At 44.4% G+C, this 21,803-nt stretch overlaps 1 protein-coding gene across 2 annotated transcripts in view; it reads left to right on the top strand.

The window, feature by feature from the left end:
* Positions 1 to 21,803, top strand: part of SH3PXD2B (SH3 and PX domains 2B) — a 259,726-nt gene that overhangs the window by 115,310 nt on the left and 122,613 nt on the right. For both annotated transcript variants that reach the window (XM_075344622.1, XM_075344621.1), the window contains exon 3: positions 822 to 897. In XM_075344622.1, coding sequence (XP_075200737.1) covers positions 822 to 897 — 76 coding nt within the window. The remainder of the gene's footprint in view (positions 1 to 821; positions 898 to 21,803) is intronic.

The following is a 21,803-nucleotide window of genomic DNA, read 5'->3' as shown; positions in this document are numbered from 1 at the left end:
CCTTAACTTTATGGCGTTTACAGATAATTTCATCTTCAACTTGCTTAATTGTTCAGAATATCAGTAAACTTGACCAGGGGTGCTCAAACTTTTGCATGCAACTGTATAACATGTTCTACATACGAATCTTCTGGATTTAAGGGATGGTAACGTTGTTAGAGAGAATAATCATAAGTTGGACATCAATAAGTATCTTGTACCCGCTAAGACATTTTTCTGGGACTTAATACATTTTTGTTTTATGGGTTTCCGTGGATAAATGCAACTAAAAATATCCATAGAATAATGTACATATTCTTTGTCCATGGTATTTTATATGTTAATTCTCATCACACATCAAGAAATTGCTCCACAAAAGACAGGAAAATTTTCTCTACGACTTGACAGTTATGGATTGTAGCAGCATAATTTATCCACTGGATCTGTCAAGTTCATTCACAAGTGGCATTTCCAATCTGTTTCAATTGCTTTTTTTATATTATCTCATTTTATACTTTGTTTTACCAAATAGATTATAATAATGCTATGTATATGGTAGAGTTTTTGTTCTATTAAGAAGACTTGGGTATTTTTTTTTAATTTTCTATGTATGAAACCCATTTGAAGACTGCAGAAGTGTCTTTCTTTTAGTTTCTCCCATATTAATTAATCAATTTTCTATTTTCTAAGGTAAAAGAAAATCTATGTAACACAATCTTCTTTTGACATCTAGCGCTTAATGCGTTTAGGTTCCATTAAATGAAATAGACTTGCTGTCATGAGAAGTATGTCTTGTCCTGTACCATGCTATACAATTAATTCATGAATAAATTCTGTTACAGATGCAAATATTGGACAAATTTCCAGTGGAAGGTGGGCAGAAGGATCCAAAACAAAGGATTATCCCATTCTTACCAGGTTTGTGCTGCTTAAAGTTTCTTTCTAAGAAATGTTCCTTTATTTACATAATACGCTGGTGTGAATAAAGCCTTGTTTAAGTTCTGGTATTCTTGGATAAAATCATGTATTCCAAATTTTAATACAAAAACCACTTGTTAAGTAGATCAGTTGTATTTCCAAAGATAATACCCTCAAAGCTAGATGTCACTTAATAGCCTCAGAGATTTGACGTACCTTTATGATCAGTGGGGATTTGCATTTTGGACTACATTAGTGCTGCTTCTTCATGAGGATCTGTCTGCAGTGTCAGACTTGGCAACAGTGGGCCCCACCATCAGATTTAATTTATACAAAACCAATGCATTTTTTTAAAAGGGAGGAAGAAGACAAACTCTGGTGCTACCTATTGGAGGTAGCAATCCTAGAGGTGAAAGTGACCCTCCAAGGAGTCTTGTCGTATGACTTAGGATTTATGCCAGATCAGAACCTCAATTTGCAGACACGTTGTTTCGGGATGGTTGTCCCTCGTCAGTGCAAAGTATGAGGTCTGATCTGGCTGTATGAGAGGCTAAGACGTAGTCTAACGGGGAAGCTACTCTCCTTACAGAGACTGACACGCCATTCCAGAATGCCAGTGAGGAGACTTTTAAGCCGCAATGCTCCTCTGGGAAATATTCAAATTGTCTCTTCGTCTTAGCCTCTCATCCAGCTAGATCAAACCTCATACTTTGCAATGACGAGGGATAACCATCCCGAAACGTGTCTGCAAACTGAGGTTCTGATCTGGCATAAATCCTAAGTCATATGATAACACTTGTTGGAGGGTCACTTTTGACTTTTAGCATTGCTACCTCCAATAGGTGGCATCAGAGTTAGTTTTCTTCCTCCCTGAAGAGACAATTTAAATATTTCTAAGAGGAGCATTGCGGCTTAAAAGTTTCCTCACTGGCATGCTGGAATGGTGTGTCAGTCTCGGTAAGGCGAATAGGTTCCCCTTTAGACTATTAAAGGGAAGTACTGTACAATATTTTACTGTATTGCCATAAGGTACACCACATTAGGATTATTACCTGCTTGCCGGTTTGATTGGTAGTCACCAGATCTCTTATATGCGATTTTCACGTGACCACAAGTATGCAAATTGAAAATAAATGACCACTGGATGATTGATCGAACCAGCAAGCAGAGATAAAGCCTAACTACTGCACATTATTAGGATTTGGCAAAATATAGCACTTAAAGAAAATTAGCCCTGACATAGTGGATATAAAAAGTCTACACACCCCTGTTACAATGCCAGGTTTGTAACATTAAAAAATCATACCATGTACTTTTTCCACCTCGAATGTCACCCATATTTTGAACAAATAATTTTTAAGGTGAAAAAGTAAAAATAACAAAAATAAAATAATGTGCGTGCGTAACTGGGAACACCCTCTTATAGTTGTGTATGTGATTGTGTTCAGGATTAGCCATAAACATTTAAATTCATGTTAAATAGTAGTCACTGCACAGCTACCACCATTTAAAGTCAATGTGATTAACCCTTAATAAAGTTTAGCTGTTCTACTGCAGTAGGATTTTCCTGATATTTTATTAGTTGCATTTTACAACGAAACACATGGTCTGTAAACAGCTTACAACACCGCAAAGGAATCTCAATGTTAAATTATATCAGTCAGGAGAAAGGTACAAAAATGCTTAAATATTAGACATACAATGAATAATGAAAATATATGTGGTTTCTCTGCGCTGTCATTACAAACTGAATGGATGAGTCCGATGAAGCAAATCTTTTTTAATTCTACCCATTTCAAGGCAGTCTCTTCTTCCGCAGTATAAATGACAGCGCAGAGGATCCACATATACTCTCTTTATATTTTCAGCCTGGTGTTTTACACCCGTGGATCTGCAGCAGCCTATACATGCACTGTAGTGGGTTTGTCACAAAACCACCCAAGGTGAGGAGGTATCCCCCTCACCCCTTGTTTTACAGGTAACACCCTATTGCGCTTTCTCACCTTTTAGTTTTTCTCCTGTTAGACATACGATTGAACTATGTGAAGTAATTTCTCAAGAAGTGGCTTTAATTTTCATGACAAGACAGGAATTTCTAGCAAGCACTGGTTGTGAACTGCATGTGACAACAATTTTCATTAATCTTCATTCGTCTGGCCTGTGTGGTAGGGTAGCAAGATAGAAACCTGTTATTATAATAAGAAAAAAAAATATCCAAGGCTGGCTATGTTTTGCCAAAAGCTACATTTGCCAAAAGCATAAGGGAAAATGTGTTGTGGTCTGATATATTTGGTATATTTGATATATTTATATCTGATATATTTGAGATATATATATATATATATATATATATATATATATATATATATATATATATATACCAAGGTTGAACTTTTTGGCCATAGTTCCAAAAGGTATGTTTGACGCATAGCCACAATTACAAATTACCATACCCACTGTGGAGCATAGTGGAGGCAGCATTATGTTTTGGGGCTGGTTCTCAGAATCTTAAACTGGGGCTTTAATAAATGTGGAGCAGATTAATAATCTTTTCAAAAATAAATCAATTTTGCCACACCACCTTTAGACTTCTGTTAAAAAGCTGAAGATGAAGAGGTATTTCACCTTTCAGGATGAAAATGACCCTAAGCATACCTACAAATGAACAAAAGAATTACTTCACCAGAAGAAGATCAAAGTTTTGGAATGGCCCAGCCAGACCCAGACCTGAATCTTTGGATTGACATAGAAGAGGACTGTGCACAGGAGATGACGCCCCACCCTCCTAACAAATATATATGTTGACGGAGTTGGCAGGGTGAAAGGAATTGTTCCAGCTTCTTGGCATAAAATTCAAAAGTTTTATTATAACATGGTTAAAATTCCATGGCACTTAAAGATAGAAACCATGACCGAGAAAAAAAGTGACGGATTTTTATTGTACTTCTGCAATCTTAATCAGAGCATGATTCCTTCACAGACTGCCATGCTCATAAGCTGGAAAGAACCAATCACTTGATGTTAACTATCATGTGGTATGGAAAAGGTCCTGGCATCATGGGAGGATAATTATTTGCTTACAATATCCAACCCATTTTGTCATTGTATACTCTGATATTGCAAATACATTGACAAGCAAAAGGGTAACAATGTTTTGAACTTTTGCCTTTCAGCTCCATATTACATCATCAACTACAGCTTCGAATGTGAGACTACCTTCATTTTATAGCAATCATCTTGGCTATCTCATACATAGATTTGACTTGCAACTATTTAGAATATGATTGCTTATGCAGATTTTTGTCCTGTCACTGCATTGTTACTGTTTTACTACTGATGGTGAAAAAATCTTTTTCTTCCTGTATACTACAAATTACAACTTGACTTGTTCTCATCTTCTCTAATAGCTCTTTAATTCTCAAGCGAAAGGTCACTGGTTCGAATCAAAGAGCCATGAAGAAGAGAAATTGCATCATCCAGGCATCAATAGCGGTCTCTTGGCCAAGAAAATTGCATAAATTGCATCATGTGAGTGTCATGACAGTTGAAAGAATATGAAATAAAGTCCATCCATCCATTCAAAAGCCAAGCAGTGATGGTGCAGGCAAAATATCAAAGTCTACAAATTGGATCCTCACAAGATCTTACTTCTGGTGAGACAAACATGGCTGTGGAGGTGGCTCGTATGCTTTGTAACAGTGATCACAGACGTCCATGCAAGCATCATGCAATGCATGTTACATTAATTTGGAATGGTGGCCTGTCAAAAGATGAAGCAGCCTAAACTTCAATATCATCATAACAAGCGTTTTCTCCAATTTGCCAAAAAGTATGAAAGTGGACAGTAGAAGATAGGAAATGGGTGATTTGGAGCAATAGACTAGCCTCTGATGGGTACAAATGGGTCTGGAATCCATCTCCAGCCAGCAACACTCCTTATACTCCTCTAGACGATGGATATCGTGATCGTAGCACGTTTATCCCAGCTCCAGCTGGCAACAATAGTCCTTATGATCCTTTTGATAATGGATATCATGAGCATAGCACGTGTATCCAGCTCCGATCTGTATAGTACATTCATGGGCATGAGGACCTGGCTGCAGCAACAGATCTCGCCCCTCTACCTCACAGCACCAACAACATCCAAACACGTGTCTCCTCGTTTTTCTACCTCTTTTTAGCGTCCAATCTGGCCAGATCACCAAGTGTTCAATTTTATTTCTAATTACTGAAGCAAGATGGCCAACTTTGTAATGTGTTTTCTTACTTCCTCAGTTAGTGAAGCTGCAGCTATAACCTTGCATATGCATTAATTTCCTTTCTGAGTAGGCTACATGCCATTTATTGTTGTCACCACGCAGTGCTTTTAAATCCTATTTAGGTATCACAACGGCATCTGACTGCATCAAGCTATTGTTCTCCTGGTAGACAGATATGGAGGTAATATAATCTGAAGGCATCCATACACATTAAAAACATACAATAGAAACAAAATAAGTATATACCCTGCTGTAAATAAAACAATAGTGTATATAAATAACATAGGATACTTAGTACACTCTGTTTATGATTTAAGAAAAAAAGGTGTAAAGCCATCTCACCACGACAAGGCGTATCACAATCGGGATAATCCCTAATTCCCTAATATTAAAACCTCACCAAATTACGTCAATGTAGATGGGGCAGGGAAGGACTGAGGCCTCACTGCACGGATACCTCATCATGGGAAGCTACATAAAATAAATATCCATCTCAAGGAGCGGAAGACCACACCCAATTTGTAGATAGCACAGAAAAAACAAGGAAAAACCAAAGACATGAGCCTGAGTATAAGTTGTACATGCACTGCATAGCGGCATGCTAACGTTGTGGCCATTTAACAGACAAAAATTAAGATAGGAACAAAATAAGCATATACCCTGCTATAAAAATAAATAAAAAGCAATATTGCATATAAACAATATAGGGTACATAGTACACTCACACTGATTTTGATAAAAAAAAAAAAGCATGAAGCAATCCCACTGCGCCGGACTAAAGTCAGCCAAACCCACCGGTATCAGTGTGCTCAACCCACCGTCTAATGGGTATGGAGGTCTTCAACTTGGCAGGGGGCAGGAGGGGGCATAGGGATCTGGCATGTCTGATTTTGGACTTTTGATACTTTTTCCGCAAGATAAGGCTCGCCAGATGAGTCTGAAAGCATCTCTCTGATAGACAACACAAGAGTGCTTGGTAGAATGAGCACCCCTGTGTATGGAGTAGAGGGACATAGCTGCCAGCTGAACCGTCGTTGAGCCTATATCTCCTTATTGTGTATGGACTCCCTTAGAAGCCAATGAATCCAGGTCCTGGGTTGCAATTATATTGTATGGTATTAAAATGATTTCTCGATATTACATAATCTTGATGGCTTCTTGACCTGATAGAGAACTGAATAACGGAGGAGCAGATGCACTTATTAAATTCTGGTTTCCTTCGAGCTCTCTAATAAACATCTGCTTCTAATAAAGTAAATAGAAAAGAGAGGTATAATATGTTATGGACTGAGTGTAATGTAATTATGACTACAAATAATGTAATTGTACTGTGTTACATACGTATTCTACCTTATCATGTACCTGTTCACCTGCCTTTTACCAAGAATTTGGTAAAGGATATTGAATTACTTCCTTCACAAAAGAAAGCAACATTAGCATATATTTTTGCAAGTTTCTTATTTTGTTTAAAGATTAATCCGTGGCTCTGTCTGGAAAACCTTCTTTTACAACTGGTTTACATCTTGAAAGGTTGTGAGGAATGTTTAGAATCCTTTTTTATTCAATTGGAAAGGGTCCCCTTAAGTATTTTGAGATGATCTCTCTTGGCGTCGTTTGATGTACGATCAGGAGATGATTAAGTGCCTCCTTAACGTCCTTCTTCTATAGTTTGAAGACTAAGGGTAAAATTTTCAACTCCGACACAGTGAGAGGAGCAGCCTCATGTAGTGTTATCACAGATCAGAGTGGTTTTCAAAGTAATTGGCAACGGCCATGGAGTTTTTTTTAAGTAAAAATGCTGTTTTCTACAGAAGCTTGTCGCTAGCTTTAGAGCAATGCTTGCAACAAAGAGCTTGTAAGCGTTGTGCTCCTTGACTAGGAGCCCAGTCACCACCACTGATAGATTGTGGGGGGTGGCTTGTAACTTAGGTAATAAGTAGTAAATAATAAAACTAAAAATCCCTTTGTTCTTGAGAAAGGAGAAGATTTTTAATTAGAGAAATTGTGAAGTTTCTTGTTTTTACAAGCCCTTTTCAGTTATACCCAATTAAGGAGACAACCTCCTACAAAATTTGAACACAATCAATTTAGGACTATTACCATCACCAAAGCATCTTTGAATGAACTGGTGCTCAGAATTACATGTAAAATGTTTTGCAAAAGTATTCATACCCTGTCAATTTTTCCACTTTGTTTTTTCATGTTACACCCACAGACTTAAATGTATTTTATTAGGATTTTCCATTATATACCAACAAAAAGTAGCGAGTAGATGTGAAGTGTAACGGAATGATACATGGTTTTCTAAATATTTTAAAAACATAAGTCTGGAAATTACAACTTGTATTTGTATTCAGCCCTTTGAGGCAATGCTTTGTAGGACCACCTTTCAGTGTAATTAATGCTGCAATTCTTTTGAAGTATGTCTTAATCACATATGTATATCTAGAGGCTGATTTTTTTTTTAACCATTCTTCTATGCCAAGTAACTGTAGCTCAGTGAGATTGGATGGAGGCGTTTGTGAACAGTAATTTTCAAGTCTTGCCACATATTCTCACATATTCTCAATGGGATTTTGGTCTAGACTGTGACTGGGCCATTCACACACATAAATATGCTTTAATTGAGCATTCCATTGTATCTCTGGCAGTGTGTTTAAAGAGAACCAACCACCAGGATTTTTCTATATAGAGTAAAGGCAGTGCCATACAGGCACTAGGATGATGAATCCAGGCATACCTTTTGTTGTAAGACTGGATGTTTGGTTGCTGAAATATCTGTAATCAAAGTTCCAGAAATGCAGTACACCTTTGATTTGTGTATGCAGCAGGCTGGGTCTTTGTGGGTTGGTCCTTGCTGTAAATTCCTCCTTCTACGTCCTTTATGAAGTACCCCATTTTCTTTATGTAAATATCGCACCATGCCACCAGTGCTGCTGTTGACGATGTGTGCGCATTGCCACAGTGATTATATCTTCATTAAAATGGCTTTGGAGTCCGTGCATTTGTGTACTTCGATCTCCAACACCATTTTATTGAAGACACTATGGAGAAGACCATGAGCAGCGGGGGCGCTTGCGCAGATATAGAAAAAATAAAAACCTGCACACGTGCTGATGCCTCTCATGGTTTTCTCCACAGTATCTTCAATAAAATGGCGCTGGAGATCGCAGTACACATGCGTGTGGACTCCGGCGCCATTTTAATGAAGACATCCTTACTGTGGCAGTGTGCAAGCACCGCTAACAGCAGCAATAACTGTGCAGCGTGATATTTAAATAAATATTTAAATAATAAAAAAAGGTGCAGATAGATGAAATTACAGCAAGGACCCGACCCACAAAAGCCTGGCACGATCCACACACCAATCAAAGATGCAGTGCATTTCTGGAACTTTGATTAAAGATATTTCAGCAATCAAGCATCTGATCTTTCAACAAAAGGTATGGTTAGATACAGCATCCTAATGCCAGTATGGCACTGCCTTTAATTTATATAGCAAAATCCTGGTGGTTGGTTTCCTTTAAACATACTGCCAGAGATACAATGAAATGGTTTTGATTAAAGCACATTCATGTGTGTGAATGGCCCAGTCACAGTCTAGACGTAAATTCCATTGAGAATCATATCGGTCAGCATTGAGACCCCCATTGGTCCTGGTCAAGTATCCAAGGCTTTTGGCTGTGAAACAACCCCATAGCATCAGTCTTTCTCCACCGAACTAGACAATTCCTTCAATTTCTCGATCTATTAGCTCCTTTTCCCCTTTTTTTCTTCCAGACCCATTTGCAGCCATCAGGCTCATAACTCCAAATCACATGTTTCCAATCTTCTACTGTCGACTTTTTGTACTTTTTGTAAACTCAAGCCAACACTACTTATCATGATATTGAAGTCAAGGCTTCTTCACCTTCTTTTCGGGCCACCATTCTAGACTTGTCGCAGAATGCTTGCATGGACGTCTGTGATCTCACTATTACAAAGCATATGAGCCACCTCCACTGCCGTGTTTGCCACTCCAGAACTAATAGACCTTGTGATGATCCGACTTGTTGACTCCAATATTTTCCCTGGACATCCACCTCTTTTGAGTGTAAGGACGTACTTCACTTCAAATTCTTCTAACTGTCATGACACTCACATGATGCAGTTTGGCAATATTCTTGGTCGAGAAACCGCTATCGATGAGCTGGATAAAGCTTTTTCTCTTTTGTTGGGAAATCTTCTTCATGGCTTCTCCTCTATTCAAACTAGTGACTTTTCGCTTCAGAACTAACTTAATAACACACTGAACTATTAGGGGATAAGAAAACGGGTTTAAATTTTATATAATTCAGGAAGAAAAATATTTTTCCACCACCAAGAGCAAAACTGTAACAATAGAGGGGCATGACAAGAATCTGCATAACTAATCATATGCTAAATAGTTGCAAGTCAAATTTATGTATGAGTTAACCAAGATGATTGTCTAGGAAATGAAGGTAGTCTCATGTTCGATTTTGTAGTGAATGGTGAGATACGGAGCCTGAAAGTCAAAAGTTGAAAGCGTTACCCTTTTGCTTTAGTGTATGGCAGCACCACTTGGCTTACCATGTGAAGCGAATGGTATTGTTCCACTGCATATGAAAGTTCTTAGTTTGGATCACAACATTACTTTGCCGAGCCTTGAAAAATACTCTTCCCAGAACGCTAGTTACCTGGGCATGCAGTGTTCAGACATTTGGTTAGCAAGGGTTCATTGTTAGATGACACTTCAGGATCTTGCAGAATTGTGAATTTAGCTCTTGTGGAAAAGTAGTGATGTATAATTTAATGTTTAAAGCATAACTGGATTAATTTTTATTTCAGAAATCAATGGTACACATGAAAATAAGCAGATTTGTGATATATCTTATCAGACAAATTTGACTCTCTGCTAGAATTGATCAGTCATTATCCAAATTTTCAATTCTGACGTAAAATCTATGTTCAGTGAAGACTTTCCCATTACTGAGATAGGAGATGTCAGGTGTTACTGATGAGATTCTGTATAGATGGGAGGGAGGGGACTGATCAATTCTGGCAGAGAAAGAAGCAGAATTGTCTGATAAGATATATTACACAGTTGCTTATTTTCATGTTACATAGTTACTTAGGTTGAAAAAAGACCTAGGTCGATCTAGTTCAACCTTCCTCCACCAATTATACATTTGTCATTAAGTTATTTATAACCAACAATGGTGTGTGTACTATTGTTTTATGAAATGAAAATTAAAATAAAATGTTATAAAGTTGACTTCATTTGGTAAATAATAGGACTTTAAACATTACCTTTGATCTGGTCAGTGTTATGCTCTCTATGCTTTTACTTGTCCAGATGACTGGGGTAGATGCCTTTGACTGTGTACATCTGCATAATGTTCTGCAACTCATTACAGGCAGCAAGTCTTGTCAGCAATTCTCTGTTCTTTAATATATGAATCAGCAATATTAGTATTCTGGAAATTCTGCAGAGCTCTGTTCCAGAAGCCAATTTTTTAATTATTGTAATATGACTTAAAAAAGCATGACTGCACTTGGTCTGACCCCTTCTGATATTTTGTTCTTTGTTAAAATTGTAACAGTAATAATAGATACCAAAATGTCCTATTTTTACCTTTGGAATAAAGTTCAAGGGTTATTTCCTATTTTATAACTGTATTACTAGTTTTATTCCTATTTTGGCCTTTGGGATAATGTTCAAGGCTTATTTCCTTATCTATAAATGTGTCATAAATTAAGTCCTAATTAAAATTTTCAAAAGACTCTTTCAAAGGGTGATTCTCATGTTATAAGATTTGTATAGTCCGACAGCTTGAAAGTAAATAATGTTTGGAATTAAGTTACTTTTTATATCTGGTGTCATTATCTTATGTAGTGTATAGCTTGTTGGCAAGAAGAGCAACCACCAAAGTGTGTGTGAGTATGTGCAGTAGGTACACTCCATGCCAAGGAATTCAATCCTAAGCTACCAGTGAGCTATTCAGCTATCTCAAGGCCATAAATTTCTATATAGCAATTAGCTGATTGCCCCCCCCCCCCTTCTGTTTCTCTCCGTTCCTAACCGAGCTGATATCAGTCCTGCAAAATCACAACCTCTGGTCCCCAACATCGGCTGTTTCTAAAACAGTTCTCCTAATCGTTGCTGATTTTCGCTGTGTGTTTGTTCAAAGGCACTGTTATTTATGTAAGGCAACATATTGATAACAGTGTGTACCGTCATGTCCAAAAGTGTTTGGATCCTTGAAATTGTTCCAGAAATTGAAGTATTTCTCCTAGAAGATTATTGCAATTACACATTTTGTTATACATATGCTTATTTCCTTTTGTGTGTATTGGAACAGCACAAAAAACCCCAAACAAAACAAAAACAAAGAAAAAATGGCAGATTAAACATAATTTCAAACACAACCCCAAAAATGGACAGGACAAAATTGTTGGAACCTTTCCAACATTGTGGGTAAACAACTTTGTTTCAAGCATGTGATACTCGTTCAAACTCACACCTGAAACCAGATTAAAAGGCTCTTGATGTTCCTTTGTTCACGGTGGACAACATAATCAAGAAGTTTGCAACCCATGGCACTGTAGCTAATCTCACTGGACGGCATAGAAAAATCGATGAAAGTATAGTCCGAATATTAAATTTATCAGCCCCAATCAAGTTCTAAAAAAATTCAAGCTGTCCTGCAGGCTCAGGGTGATCTATGTCAGCATGAACTATTTGGCGATAATTGAATTAAATTAAATGCTATGGCAGGAGTCCAGGAGGACCCCACAGCTGACACAGAGACATAAAAAAGCAGCTAGACTGCAATTTGCCAAAATGTACATGAGTAAGCCAAAATCTTTTTGGGAAAGCATCTTGTGAACCGATGATACCAAGATAGAGCTTTTTGGTAAAAAAAACATCATTCTACTGCTTACCAAAAATGGAATGAGGCCTACAAGGAAAAAAACACAGTACCTACAGTCAAATATGGTGGAGGTTCAAAGCTGTTTTGGTGTTGATTTGCTGCCTTGAGTGTGAGCAAGGCATCATGAAATCTGAAGATTGCCAAAGGCTTTTGGGTAACAATGTAGTGCCCAGTGTCAGAAAGCTGGGTTTGTGTCCCAGGTCATGGGTCTTCCAGCAGGACAATGACCTCAAAAATATGTCAAGAAACACCCAGAAATAGATGGAAACAAAGCCCTAGATATTTCTGAAGTGGCAGCAATTTGTCCAGATCTAAATCCCATTGCACACCTGTGAAGAGAGCTTAACATTTCTGTTGAGAGAAGATGCCTTCAAATATGAGAAACCTGGAGCAGTTTGCAAAAGAAGAGTGGTCCAAAATTCCAGTTGAGTGGTGTAAGAAGCTTGTTGATTGTTATAGGAAGTGATTGATTGCAGTTATTTATTCCAAAGGGTGTGCAACCAAAAATTAAGTTGAGGGTGACAACAATTTTGTCCGGCCCATTTTTGGAGTTATGTGTCATATTATGTCTAATTTGCTTTTTTTCCCTCTGTTTTTTTTATGTTTTCCTATACACCCAAAGAAATAAATATGTGTATAACACAACATGCCTAATTGCAATAATTTACTGGGAGACATAATTCATTTTCTGGAACAATTTCAAGGCCTCAAACACTTATGACCATGACTATACTTCAGAACACGCACTGACAGGACCAAACGCTATCCCTACAAGGGTATTAAAAATTAGATCCAAGTTGTGAGGGGGAAAAAACAGCCATGATGCCCTAAGCTAGCTCGTAATACATTTTTGCACCATTTACAAGCGGCATTGTACTTTGCTAGGTGAAATATAGTTTAAAGCATTGATTGAGTTATGCCTATTGGCATCTGGTTGGCAAATGGATGATTTTCATTCTATAACCGAAAACATCACACGTCGGTGGTTCCAACTGGTGTTTAACACTAGAAGTCCCAGAGAGGGGTCATTTAACATTTCTACCTTTTGGAACCCAGAGACGGGTGGAATAACCTGAAGGATTTTAGCTAACCTCCTATAATCACCGCCTTTTGTTCTGTAATTAAGGCCATTACTGTTGCACCACAGGAGGTTGTTGTTTTCCATTGAGTTTAGCCATTTAGTTTCTAGTTAGTTCTATTCAGTTTGGACTAAGGGTCTGTCACGAACCACCGGGGGGGTCACTCAGAAATCCCCCGCGCTGGCTACCAGTACGTCACAATCGGGGGGTAACAAGTGGGGGTCACCCCTCCTTTATACCTCCCGACCGACAGAGCACGTGATGCGCTCTCTAGCGCCCCTCTTATAGTCAGGCCAATTATGGAATTGCCCGACAATAAGCAAGGAGGCCGCTATACTACTTATGCCGATTATTGAAGGGTCCCCGGTGAGAGTAGGGTATATATTCCCCCGACCTCCGCGGGCGGAATATATAAAATCTCCCCGAATCTCACTGGCCTCCCCACAATAATCCTTGGCACAAACTCGCTGCCACCAACCGCTTCACGGTAACTATTAGCCGAACACACAGACGTGGGATTCAAGATCGAGATAACAGAACAGCCCAAGATTAATTATATAATTTAATCAGCCTAAAGCACACTAGAACTACAATATATACAATAGGGAATCTACAGAATATACAGTTATGTCAGAGTACAGTTACAGATAAAGCATGGTTTACAAACAGGTATGCAATTCAATCAGTTACCTTGTGCGTCTGGCCACAGGGGGGCGCTGTAGACCAGGTTTCTAGGAACTCCCACAGATGTTTCCTGCACGTGACCCCCAGCGAAAGAACCCTGGAAAATGGCCGAAGTAGGGTTATCAACCTGGGCAAATCCAGGTCCCCTCCTACCTTAGTGACCTCAGAGGGAGCACTGCTCCACCCCTGGCTGGAGTTATGGACAAAATCCACAACATGGAATATGGCCATAACTTGGCCTGGGAGCGTCGTAGGCGGACGCCAACGCTCTCATTGTGACAGCTATGAATTTAGCTACAGAATGAGAGGACTCGTGACTTGTCTACTAGTTCCACATTGGCTGATATCACGCCTGGGGTATTTCCCAAGCTCCCGCTCCCATAAAAAGGGTGTGCCAGCATCGTCCGCATGCGGAGACACCATTTTTATGGTTGCCATATTTATCGGAAATATGGCTTGCGAGGTATGAACCATTTTTTACTGGAGTCGTTCTGTCTGGATACTTCCAAGCTTGCTAATGAGATAGCAGCTCCTACCACAGGGTCACGGCAGGGAGTCATCCTGTGTCCATTGTTCCCACATCATCTCATCTCCATATCACAGGAGATGGCCATGGAGGTGTAACACCTTCACAGATGCTGGACATTGAGAACAAGAAGGGAGGGGGGCACTGCCAGGGAGTGATGAGCGATTATGACTGGAAGTCATAATTCATCTTCATATCCCGGGATTTGCCTCACACCTCCCCCCTTTTGAGGGCGCTAGGGGGCAGCACACTCCGGTGTTCCCCCGTGCGCCCGTCCGCGACCTCTCCTTGTCGGGACATCCCGTCTGCGTTACCGTGGTCACGGCCCCTTTTGTGGCGAATGGTGAAGTTGTATTGCTGGAGCGCAAGGCTCCATCGCAACAATCGCCCATTCGTCCCAGAGACGGTGTGCAACCAGCTGAGGGGATTGTGGTCCGTCTCCACGATGAAGTGGCGCCCGTATAGATAGGGTTGCAGACGCTGCAGGGCCCACACTATGGCCAGGCACTCCTTCTCCATCGTGGAATAGGCCACTTCCCTTGGTAACAGCTTCCTGCTCAGGTACAAGACTGGGTGCTCTTGGCTCGCAGAGTCCACCTGGCTGAGTACCGCACCGAGGCCGAAGTCACTGGCGTCGGTCTGTACTACAAACGGCCGCGTGAAGTCGGCTGCCTGTAGCACGGGCGGGCTGGACAGGGCGTCCTTTAGGGCCCGGAAGGCTGTCTCGCAGTCCACTGTCCAATCGACTGCAGAGGGCAGCTTCTTCTTGGTGAGGTCCGTCAAGGGCTTTGCCAGGCTACTATAGCATGGAACAAACCTCCTATAGTACCCAGCGGTCCCCAAGAAGGACATCACCTGCTTCTTGGTCCTGGGGGTGGGCCAGGATGCGATGGCTTCCACTTTCTCAGGCTCGGGCTTCAGTGTTCTCCCGCCTACCCGGTGACCGAGGTACTGGACCTCGCTCATGGCCAGCTGACACTTTCCCGGCTTGATGGTCAAACCTGCCTGGTGGATCCGCCTGAGCACCTGTGCTAGATGCTCTAGGTGGTCCTCCCAGGTGGGACTGAAGACGGCAATGTCATCCAGGTACGCGGCCGCGTACCCTTCAAGTCCCTTGAGCAGGGTGTTGACCATCCGCTGGAAAGTGGCAGGGGCATTCCTCATCCCGAATGGCATCACCGTGGACTCGTACAGTCCAAATGGGGTGATAAAGGCAGAGCGTTCCCTGGCCTTGCGAGTCAGGGGGATCTGCCAATATCCCCGGCTCAGATCCATGATGGTCAGGTACTGAGCCCCGGCCAACTGATCGAGCAGGTCATCGATGCGTGGCATTGGGTACGCATCGGCGACCGTGACAGCATTGAGCCCCCTGTAGTCCACGCAGAACCGAGTGGTTCGGTCCTTCTTAGGGACGAGGACTACAGGCGAGGCCCAAGCGCTGTTGGATGCCTGGATCACCCCCAGCTTCAGCATCTCGTCAATCTCCTGGCGCATGTGTTGCTGCACCTCCAGGGAGACCCGATATGCTGAACGCCGGATCGGGGGATGATCCCCAGTGTCCACGTGATGGACAGCCAAGTCAGTCCTTCCGGGCTGGTTGGTAAACAACCCCCGGAAGGGGAGGAGGGTGGCCCACAGCTGGGACCGTTGGTCCTCCAAGAGCTGGTGGCCAACCTCCACATCCTCAATGGATCCGCCTGCCCTAACCTGGGCTAGCATATCCAAGAGGGTTTCCGCTTCTCCCTCCTCGGGCAGGTTGCACACGGGGAGCGCACATGCCTCCCGCTCATGATGTGCCTTCATCATGTTCACATGGAAGGGCTTCCGCCTTCCACGGGCAGGGTCCAGGGTGACCAGGTACGTCACAGGGTTGAGCTGCTGGTACACGAGGTATGGGCCTTCCCAGGCTGCCTGAAGCTTGTCCTGTGGTACGGGGACCAGTACCCACACCTTTTGACCCACTTGGTAGGTCCTCTCACAAGCGTTCTGGTCGTACCAACGCTTCTGATCGGCCTGGGCTTGAGCCATATTGTCGTGTACCAGTTGCGTCAAGGCCTGCATTTTGTCCCGGAAGCGCATGACATACTCGATAACCGACACTCCAGGGGTGGCCAAATCCCCTTCCCAAGCCTCTTTCACCAGAGCCAGGGGGCCCCGCACACGTCGCCCGTACAGGAGCTCAAACGGTGAGAATCCTGTTGAGGCCTGTGGAACCTCCCGGTAAGCAAATAACAGGTGTGGGAGATACCGCTCCCAGTCACGCCCATGGGAGTCGACCAACATCTTAAGCATCTGCTTTAAGGTGCCATTGAACCGCTCGCACAGGCCATTAGTCTGTGGATGGTACGGGCTGGCCACCAGATGTCGCACCTGGACTTGCTTACAGAGGGCCTCCATCAGCTGGGACATGAATTGGGTCCCCCGGTCAGTGAGCATTTCCTGGGGAAAACCCACTCGGGAGAAAATCTCCAGCAATGCGGTGGCCACCTTGTCAGCCCGAATGGACGACAAGGCCACTGCTTCTGGGTACCGGGTGGCATAGTCCACTACCGTCAGTATGAAGCGTTTCCCGGAGCTGCTGGGGATGGCCAGCGGGCCGACCAGATCCACAGCCACCCTCCTGAAAGGCTCATCGATGATGGGCAGAGATACCAGTGGGGCTTTGGGGCGTGGCCCCGCCTTCCCCACTCTCTGACAGGTTTCACCCGAACGGCAGTAGGCAGCCACATCGGCCCCCATTTTTGGCCAGTAGAAATGCTGGTTTAACCTGGCCTTGGTCTTAGCGATCCCTAGGTGTCCGGCCATCGGAATCTCATGTGCGATCCGCAACAACTCCGTCCGGAACGGATAGGGTACCACCAACTGTCGGTCCCTGGGCCACGCCTCCGGTGAACCCTGCTGGACCGTGGCCCGGTACAGCCGTCCTTGGTCCCAGACCACTCGCTCCGGGTCCGAGTCCGAGGGAGGCTGTGCCGCCTGCTCCTTAAGAGCTTTCAGGCTGTCGTCAGCTTCTAACGCTGCCTGAAACCCCTGACTAGATGTGGCCAGAATCGACGAGACTGTCACATCTTCGGTCAGTACCCCGGGACCTGTGTCCTGGCCTCCACCTGACTCGGCTGCCACTTGGTCAGAAGGGGAAGAGCTATCGGACCTCCGGGAGGCCCCTTGGCTTCCAGCACTCCCACTGCGGGTGACAGCGGCCACAGCCGCTGCGACCGTGGGTCGTGCCTGCTCCTCCTCCGTTCCTGACCAAGTCGCCGGTTCAGGCAGACCGACCTGGCTTCCTGACACCCCGGTTGTGGGGGAACCATGCACCGAGATCTTACCTGGGAGCACTTCCGCTCCTGGACCGGCCCCAATCTCACCTGCCTGTTCCCCTCCTGCAGCAACAGAACCCCGCTGTGAAATCTCTGGGGACCCCACATTTGCTGTGGTAGCCCCCACCCCACACACTGGTCCTCCCCCTGCAGCACCCTGCTCTCTGCTTATCCCTGCAGAGGGCAGCAGATCTTAGCTCACAGGCTGATTACTTGTGGAGGCATTGTCACACCTTTCTCTGACCCCCTCCCCTGTCACAGCTGCAGCTGTGTGTGTGTCTATGGTGTCTATGCAAGCAGAAATATCAGAGTTCACTCCCTCCTCCCTTACATCATTCATAGATAACACATTAACATTGTCCGGAGGCATGTCAGTACTGGCTGAAGGTTCAGCCCTTGGTTGGGGCCCAAACTGGGAGGTTATCTGCCCCAAATCTGTCCCAAGTAGCACGTTTGCGGGGATCCGATCAGTTACCCCCACCTCCCTCACCCCTCGCCCTGCGCCCCAGTCCACATAAATGTCAGCAACAGGCAGCGCCGGGTCAATGCCTCCAATCCCGGAGACAGCGAGGGTTTTTCCCGGGATCAAGTCTTGGGGGGACACCATGTCAGGCCGCACCAGAGTCACCTCCGAGGCGCTGTCTCGCAGTCCTATGGTCACAGACCGGCCGACGGTGACAGGTTGGAAGCTGTCCAGGGACCTACCACCACCCCCACCCACACAATACACCTTGGGCGGCCCTTGGGACGGGGACGGAGCCGGGGCCTTGGGACGCTGAGGGCACATGGCCTTGAAGTGTCCAGGTAGGTTGCACTGGTGGCACCGTCTTGGCTCTGCCACGGGCCTGGAGAGGGGAGTTGAGGGGGACACCCCCTGCAGTCTAGGGGCAGGTGGGGCAGTCGCAGAATTCATCTTACCCCCTCTCCAGGTGCTGCTGGTGGCTGCTCTCCTGGCCTCAGGAGCCCGATTGTTGGTGTAGTCATCGGCCAGGGCAGCTGTAGCCGTGGACCCCTTTGGCTTCTGGTCTCGGATGAACTGGCGGAGATCCTCAGGGCAGTTCCACAAGAGTTGCTCCGTGATGAACAAGTCCAGGATCTCCGGTCCGGTGGAAAGCTGCAGGCCTTGGGTCCAGTGGTCGGCAGCTCGGGCAAATGCCCGCCTGTGGTCAGCCCAGGAGTCCTTTGGTCCCTTCTGTAGGCTCCGGAACTTCTTGCGGTAGGACTCTGGAGTGAGGTTGTACTGTTGGATCAGGGCCCGCTTGATGGTGTCGTAGCCCTGATCTGCCTCAGCAGGCAAGTCCCCAAGGATATCCAGGGCCTTACCCCTTAGACGGGGGGTCAGGTATTTGGCCCACTGATCCTTGTCCAGATGGTGCTGCAAGCAAGTCCGTTCAAAAGCAGTCAGGAAAGAGTCCAAGTCTCCATCCTTCTCCAGCACTGGGAAGTCCTCAACACGGACCTTTGGAAGTTTGGTGTTTTGAAGGTCACATGTGGCTGATGAGGGCCGGAGCTGAGCTAGCTGCAGCTGGTAGTCACGGTCTGCCTGTCGCTCTCGCTCTTCACGCGCTGCCTGCCGCTCCGCAGCCTCATGCGCTGCTTGCCGTTCCGCAGCCTCAGCGTCACGCGCTGCTTGCCGCTCCGCAGCCTCAGCGTCACGCGCTGCCTGTCGCCCACGCTCGGCCATGAGTATCTCGTAGGTATCCCGGTCTCCAGCCATAAGCCTGGCCAAGGCAGCTTGAAGGAGGGCCTCTGCACCTCTCAGGCCGGAGGGATTGGCAAGTGGTGATCTGCGGCACGCTGCAGAGCCAGGTGATTCACTGTCCATTTCAGAGCGGAGGGCTGGCATCTGGCTCGTTGAGGACCCTTGGGCGAGCTCCTCCTCATTTTGTCCAGCAGTGCCAGGTTGTGCGATGTCCTCTGCAGAGCTGTTCTCTGGCGTCTGGCTCCTGGAGGACTCGTGGACAACCTCCTCATCGTCTCTGGCCTTAGCATCGGCCATTCCTTTGGCTTTGCTCCTGGTGCTCTCAGCCATTCTTGCAGACTTTTGGTCACTGACACAGAACTGACACCTGATGCCTCCACACACCTTACAGTATCTGCACTCTGACACTCTAGTGTTGAGCTAGTCTGAAGACCCCAGCAGCCACAGCTGCTGCAGGCAGTCTTTAGTGTCTGGGAGTATGGGTCTCACACTCACACACACTATTATCTCGATCCCACCGCTATGCCACCAATATGTCACGAACCACCGGGGGGGTCACTCAGAAATCCCCCGCGCTGGCTACCAGTACGTCACAATCGGGGGGTAACAAGTGGGGGTCACCCCTCCTTTATACCTCCCGACCGACAGAGCACGTGATGCGCTCTCTAGCGCCCCTCTTATAGTCAGGCCAATTATGGAATTGCCCGACAATAAGCAAGGAGGCCGCTATACTACTTATGCCGATTATTGAAGGGTCCCCGGTGAGAGTAGGGTATATATTCCCCCGACCTCCGCGGGCGGAATATATAAAATCTCCCCGAATCTCACTGGCCTCCCCACAATAATCCTTGGCACAAACTCGCTGCCACCAACCGCTTCACGGTAACTATTAGCCGAACACACAGACGTGGGATTCAAGATCGAGATAACAGAACAGCCCAAGATTAATTATATAATTTAATCAGCCTAAACTACACTAGAACTACAATATATACAATAGGGAATCTACAGAATATACAGTTATGTCAGAGTACAGTTACAGATAAAGCATGGTTTACAAACAGGTATGCAATTCAATCAGTTACCTTGTGCGTCTGGCCACAGGGGGGCGCTGTAGACCAGGTTTCTAGGAACTCCCACAGATGTTTCCTGCACGTGACCCCCAGCGAAAGAACCCTGGAAAATGGCCGAAGTAGGGTTATCAACCTGGGCAAATCCAGGTCCCCTCCTACCTTAGTGACCTCAGAGGGAGCACTGCTCCACCACTGGCTGGAGTTATGGACAAAATCCACAACATGGAATATGGCCATAACTTGGCCTGGGAGCGTCGTAGGCGGACGCCAACGCTCTCATTGTGACAGCTATGAATTTAGCTACAGAATGAGAGGACTCGTGACTTGTCTACTAGTTCCACATTGGCTGATATCACGCCTGGGGTATTTCCCAAGCTCCCGCTCCCATAAAAAGGGTGTGCCAGCATCGTCTGCATGCGGAGACACCATTTTTATGGTTGCCATATTTATCGGAAATATGGCTTGCGAGGTATGAACCATTTTTTACTGGAGTCGTTCTGTCTGGATACTTCCAAGCTTGCTAATGAGATAGCAGCTCCTACCACAGGGTCACGGCAGGGAGTCATCCTGTGTCCATTGTTCCCACATCATCTCATCTCCATATCACAGGAGATGGCCATGGAGGTGTAACACCTTCACAGATGCTGGACATTGAGAACAAGAAGGGAGGGGGGCACTGCCAGGGAGTGATGAGCGATTATGACTGGAAGTCATAATTCATCTTCATATCCCGGGATTTGCCTCACAGGGTCATTTGACCCTCTTTTGGGACTTCAGGGGGGAGCTCGAAATTTCTGGGACTTCTAGTGTTAACAATTTGTTAGAAAAAATAGTACTGTATTCAGAAGTATTTTTCTAATCTGATTGAAAAGGAATATGCCAGCAAATCATGGCCTAGTAAACGATGTTTGTATGTTGAACATGTTTGAGTTATGTAGTCATTATTTTTCAAGTTTTTCCATGTCACTATCTGTATTTAAAAAAAATCTTGAAATATTGCAGTCTTTACTCTGTTCATTTAGTCCCACAATCATCTGACACTTCTAGATCAATAGAGAACACTTTTCACTTACATGACTGTCAGAAAATATTTCCCTTACTTTCAAGACCTACAGGTTTTTTTTTAGATGCAGTAGAAAAAAACAATTCCAATTCGGCAAAATAAAAATGACAAATAGGTTGTTTTTGGTTTATTATTTAAACGTTAGAGGATGGGTATGGGTGGCTTAAGTTCATAACTTTATTGAGAAAGAAATGGGTTAAACAAGATGGGTTGGAATAAATACCCATAGTATTACCTATGCATACAAAATCCTTACCTAACCAAGATA

Source organism: Anomaloglossus baeobatrachus, chromosome 4, assembly GCF_048569485.1.
Source record: "Anomaloglossus baeobatrachus isolate aAnoBae1 chromosome 4, aAnoBae1.hap1, whole genome shotgun sequence".
NCBI classification, from domain to species: Eukaryota; Metazoa; Chordata; class Amphibia; order Anura; family Aromobatidae; genus Anomaloglossus; species Anomaloglossus baeobatrachus.
The sequence above is the reverse complement of the archived record's forward strand: the minus strand, read 5'-3'. Positions and strand labels throughout refer to the sequence as shown.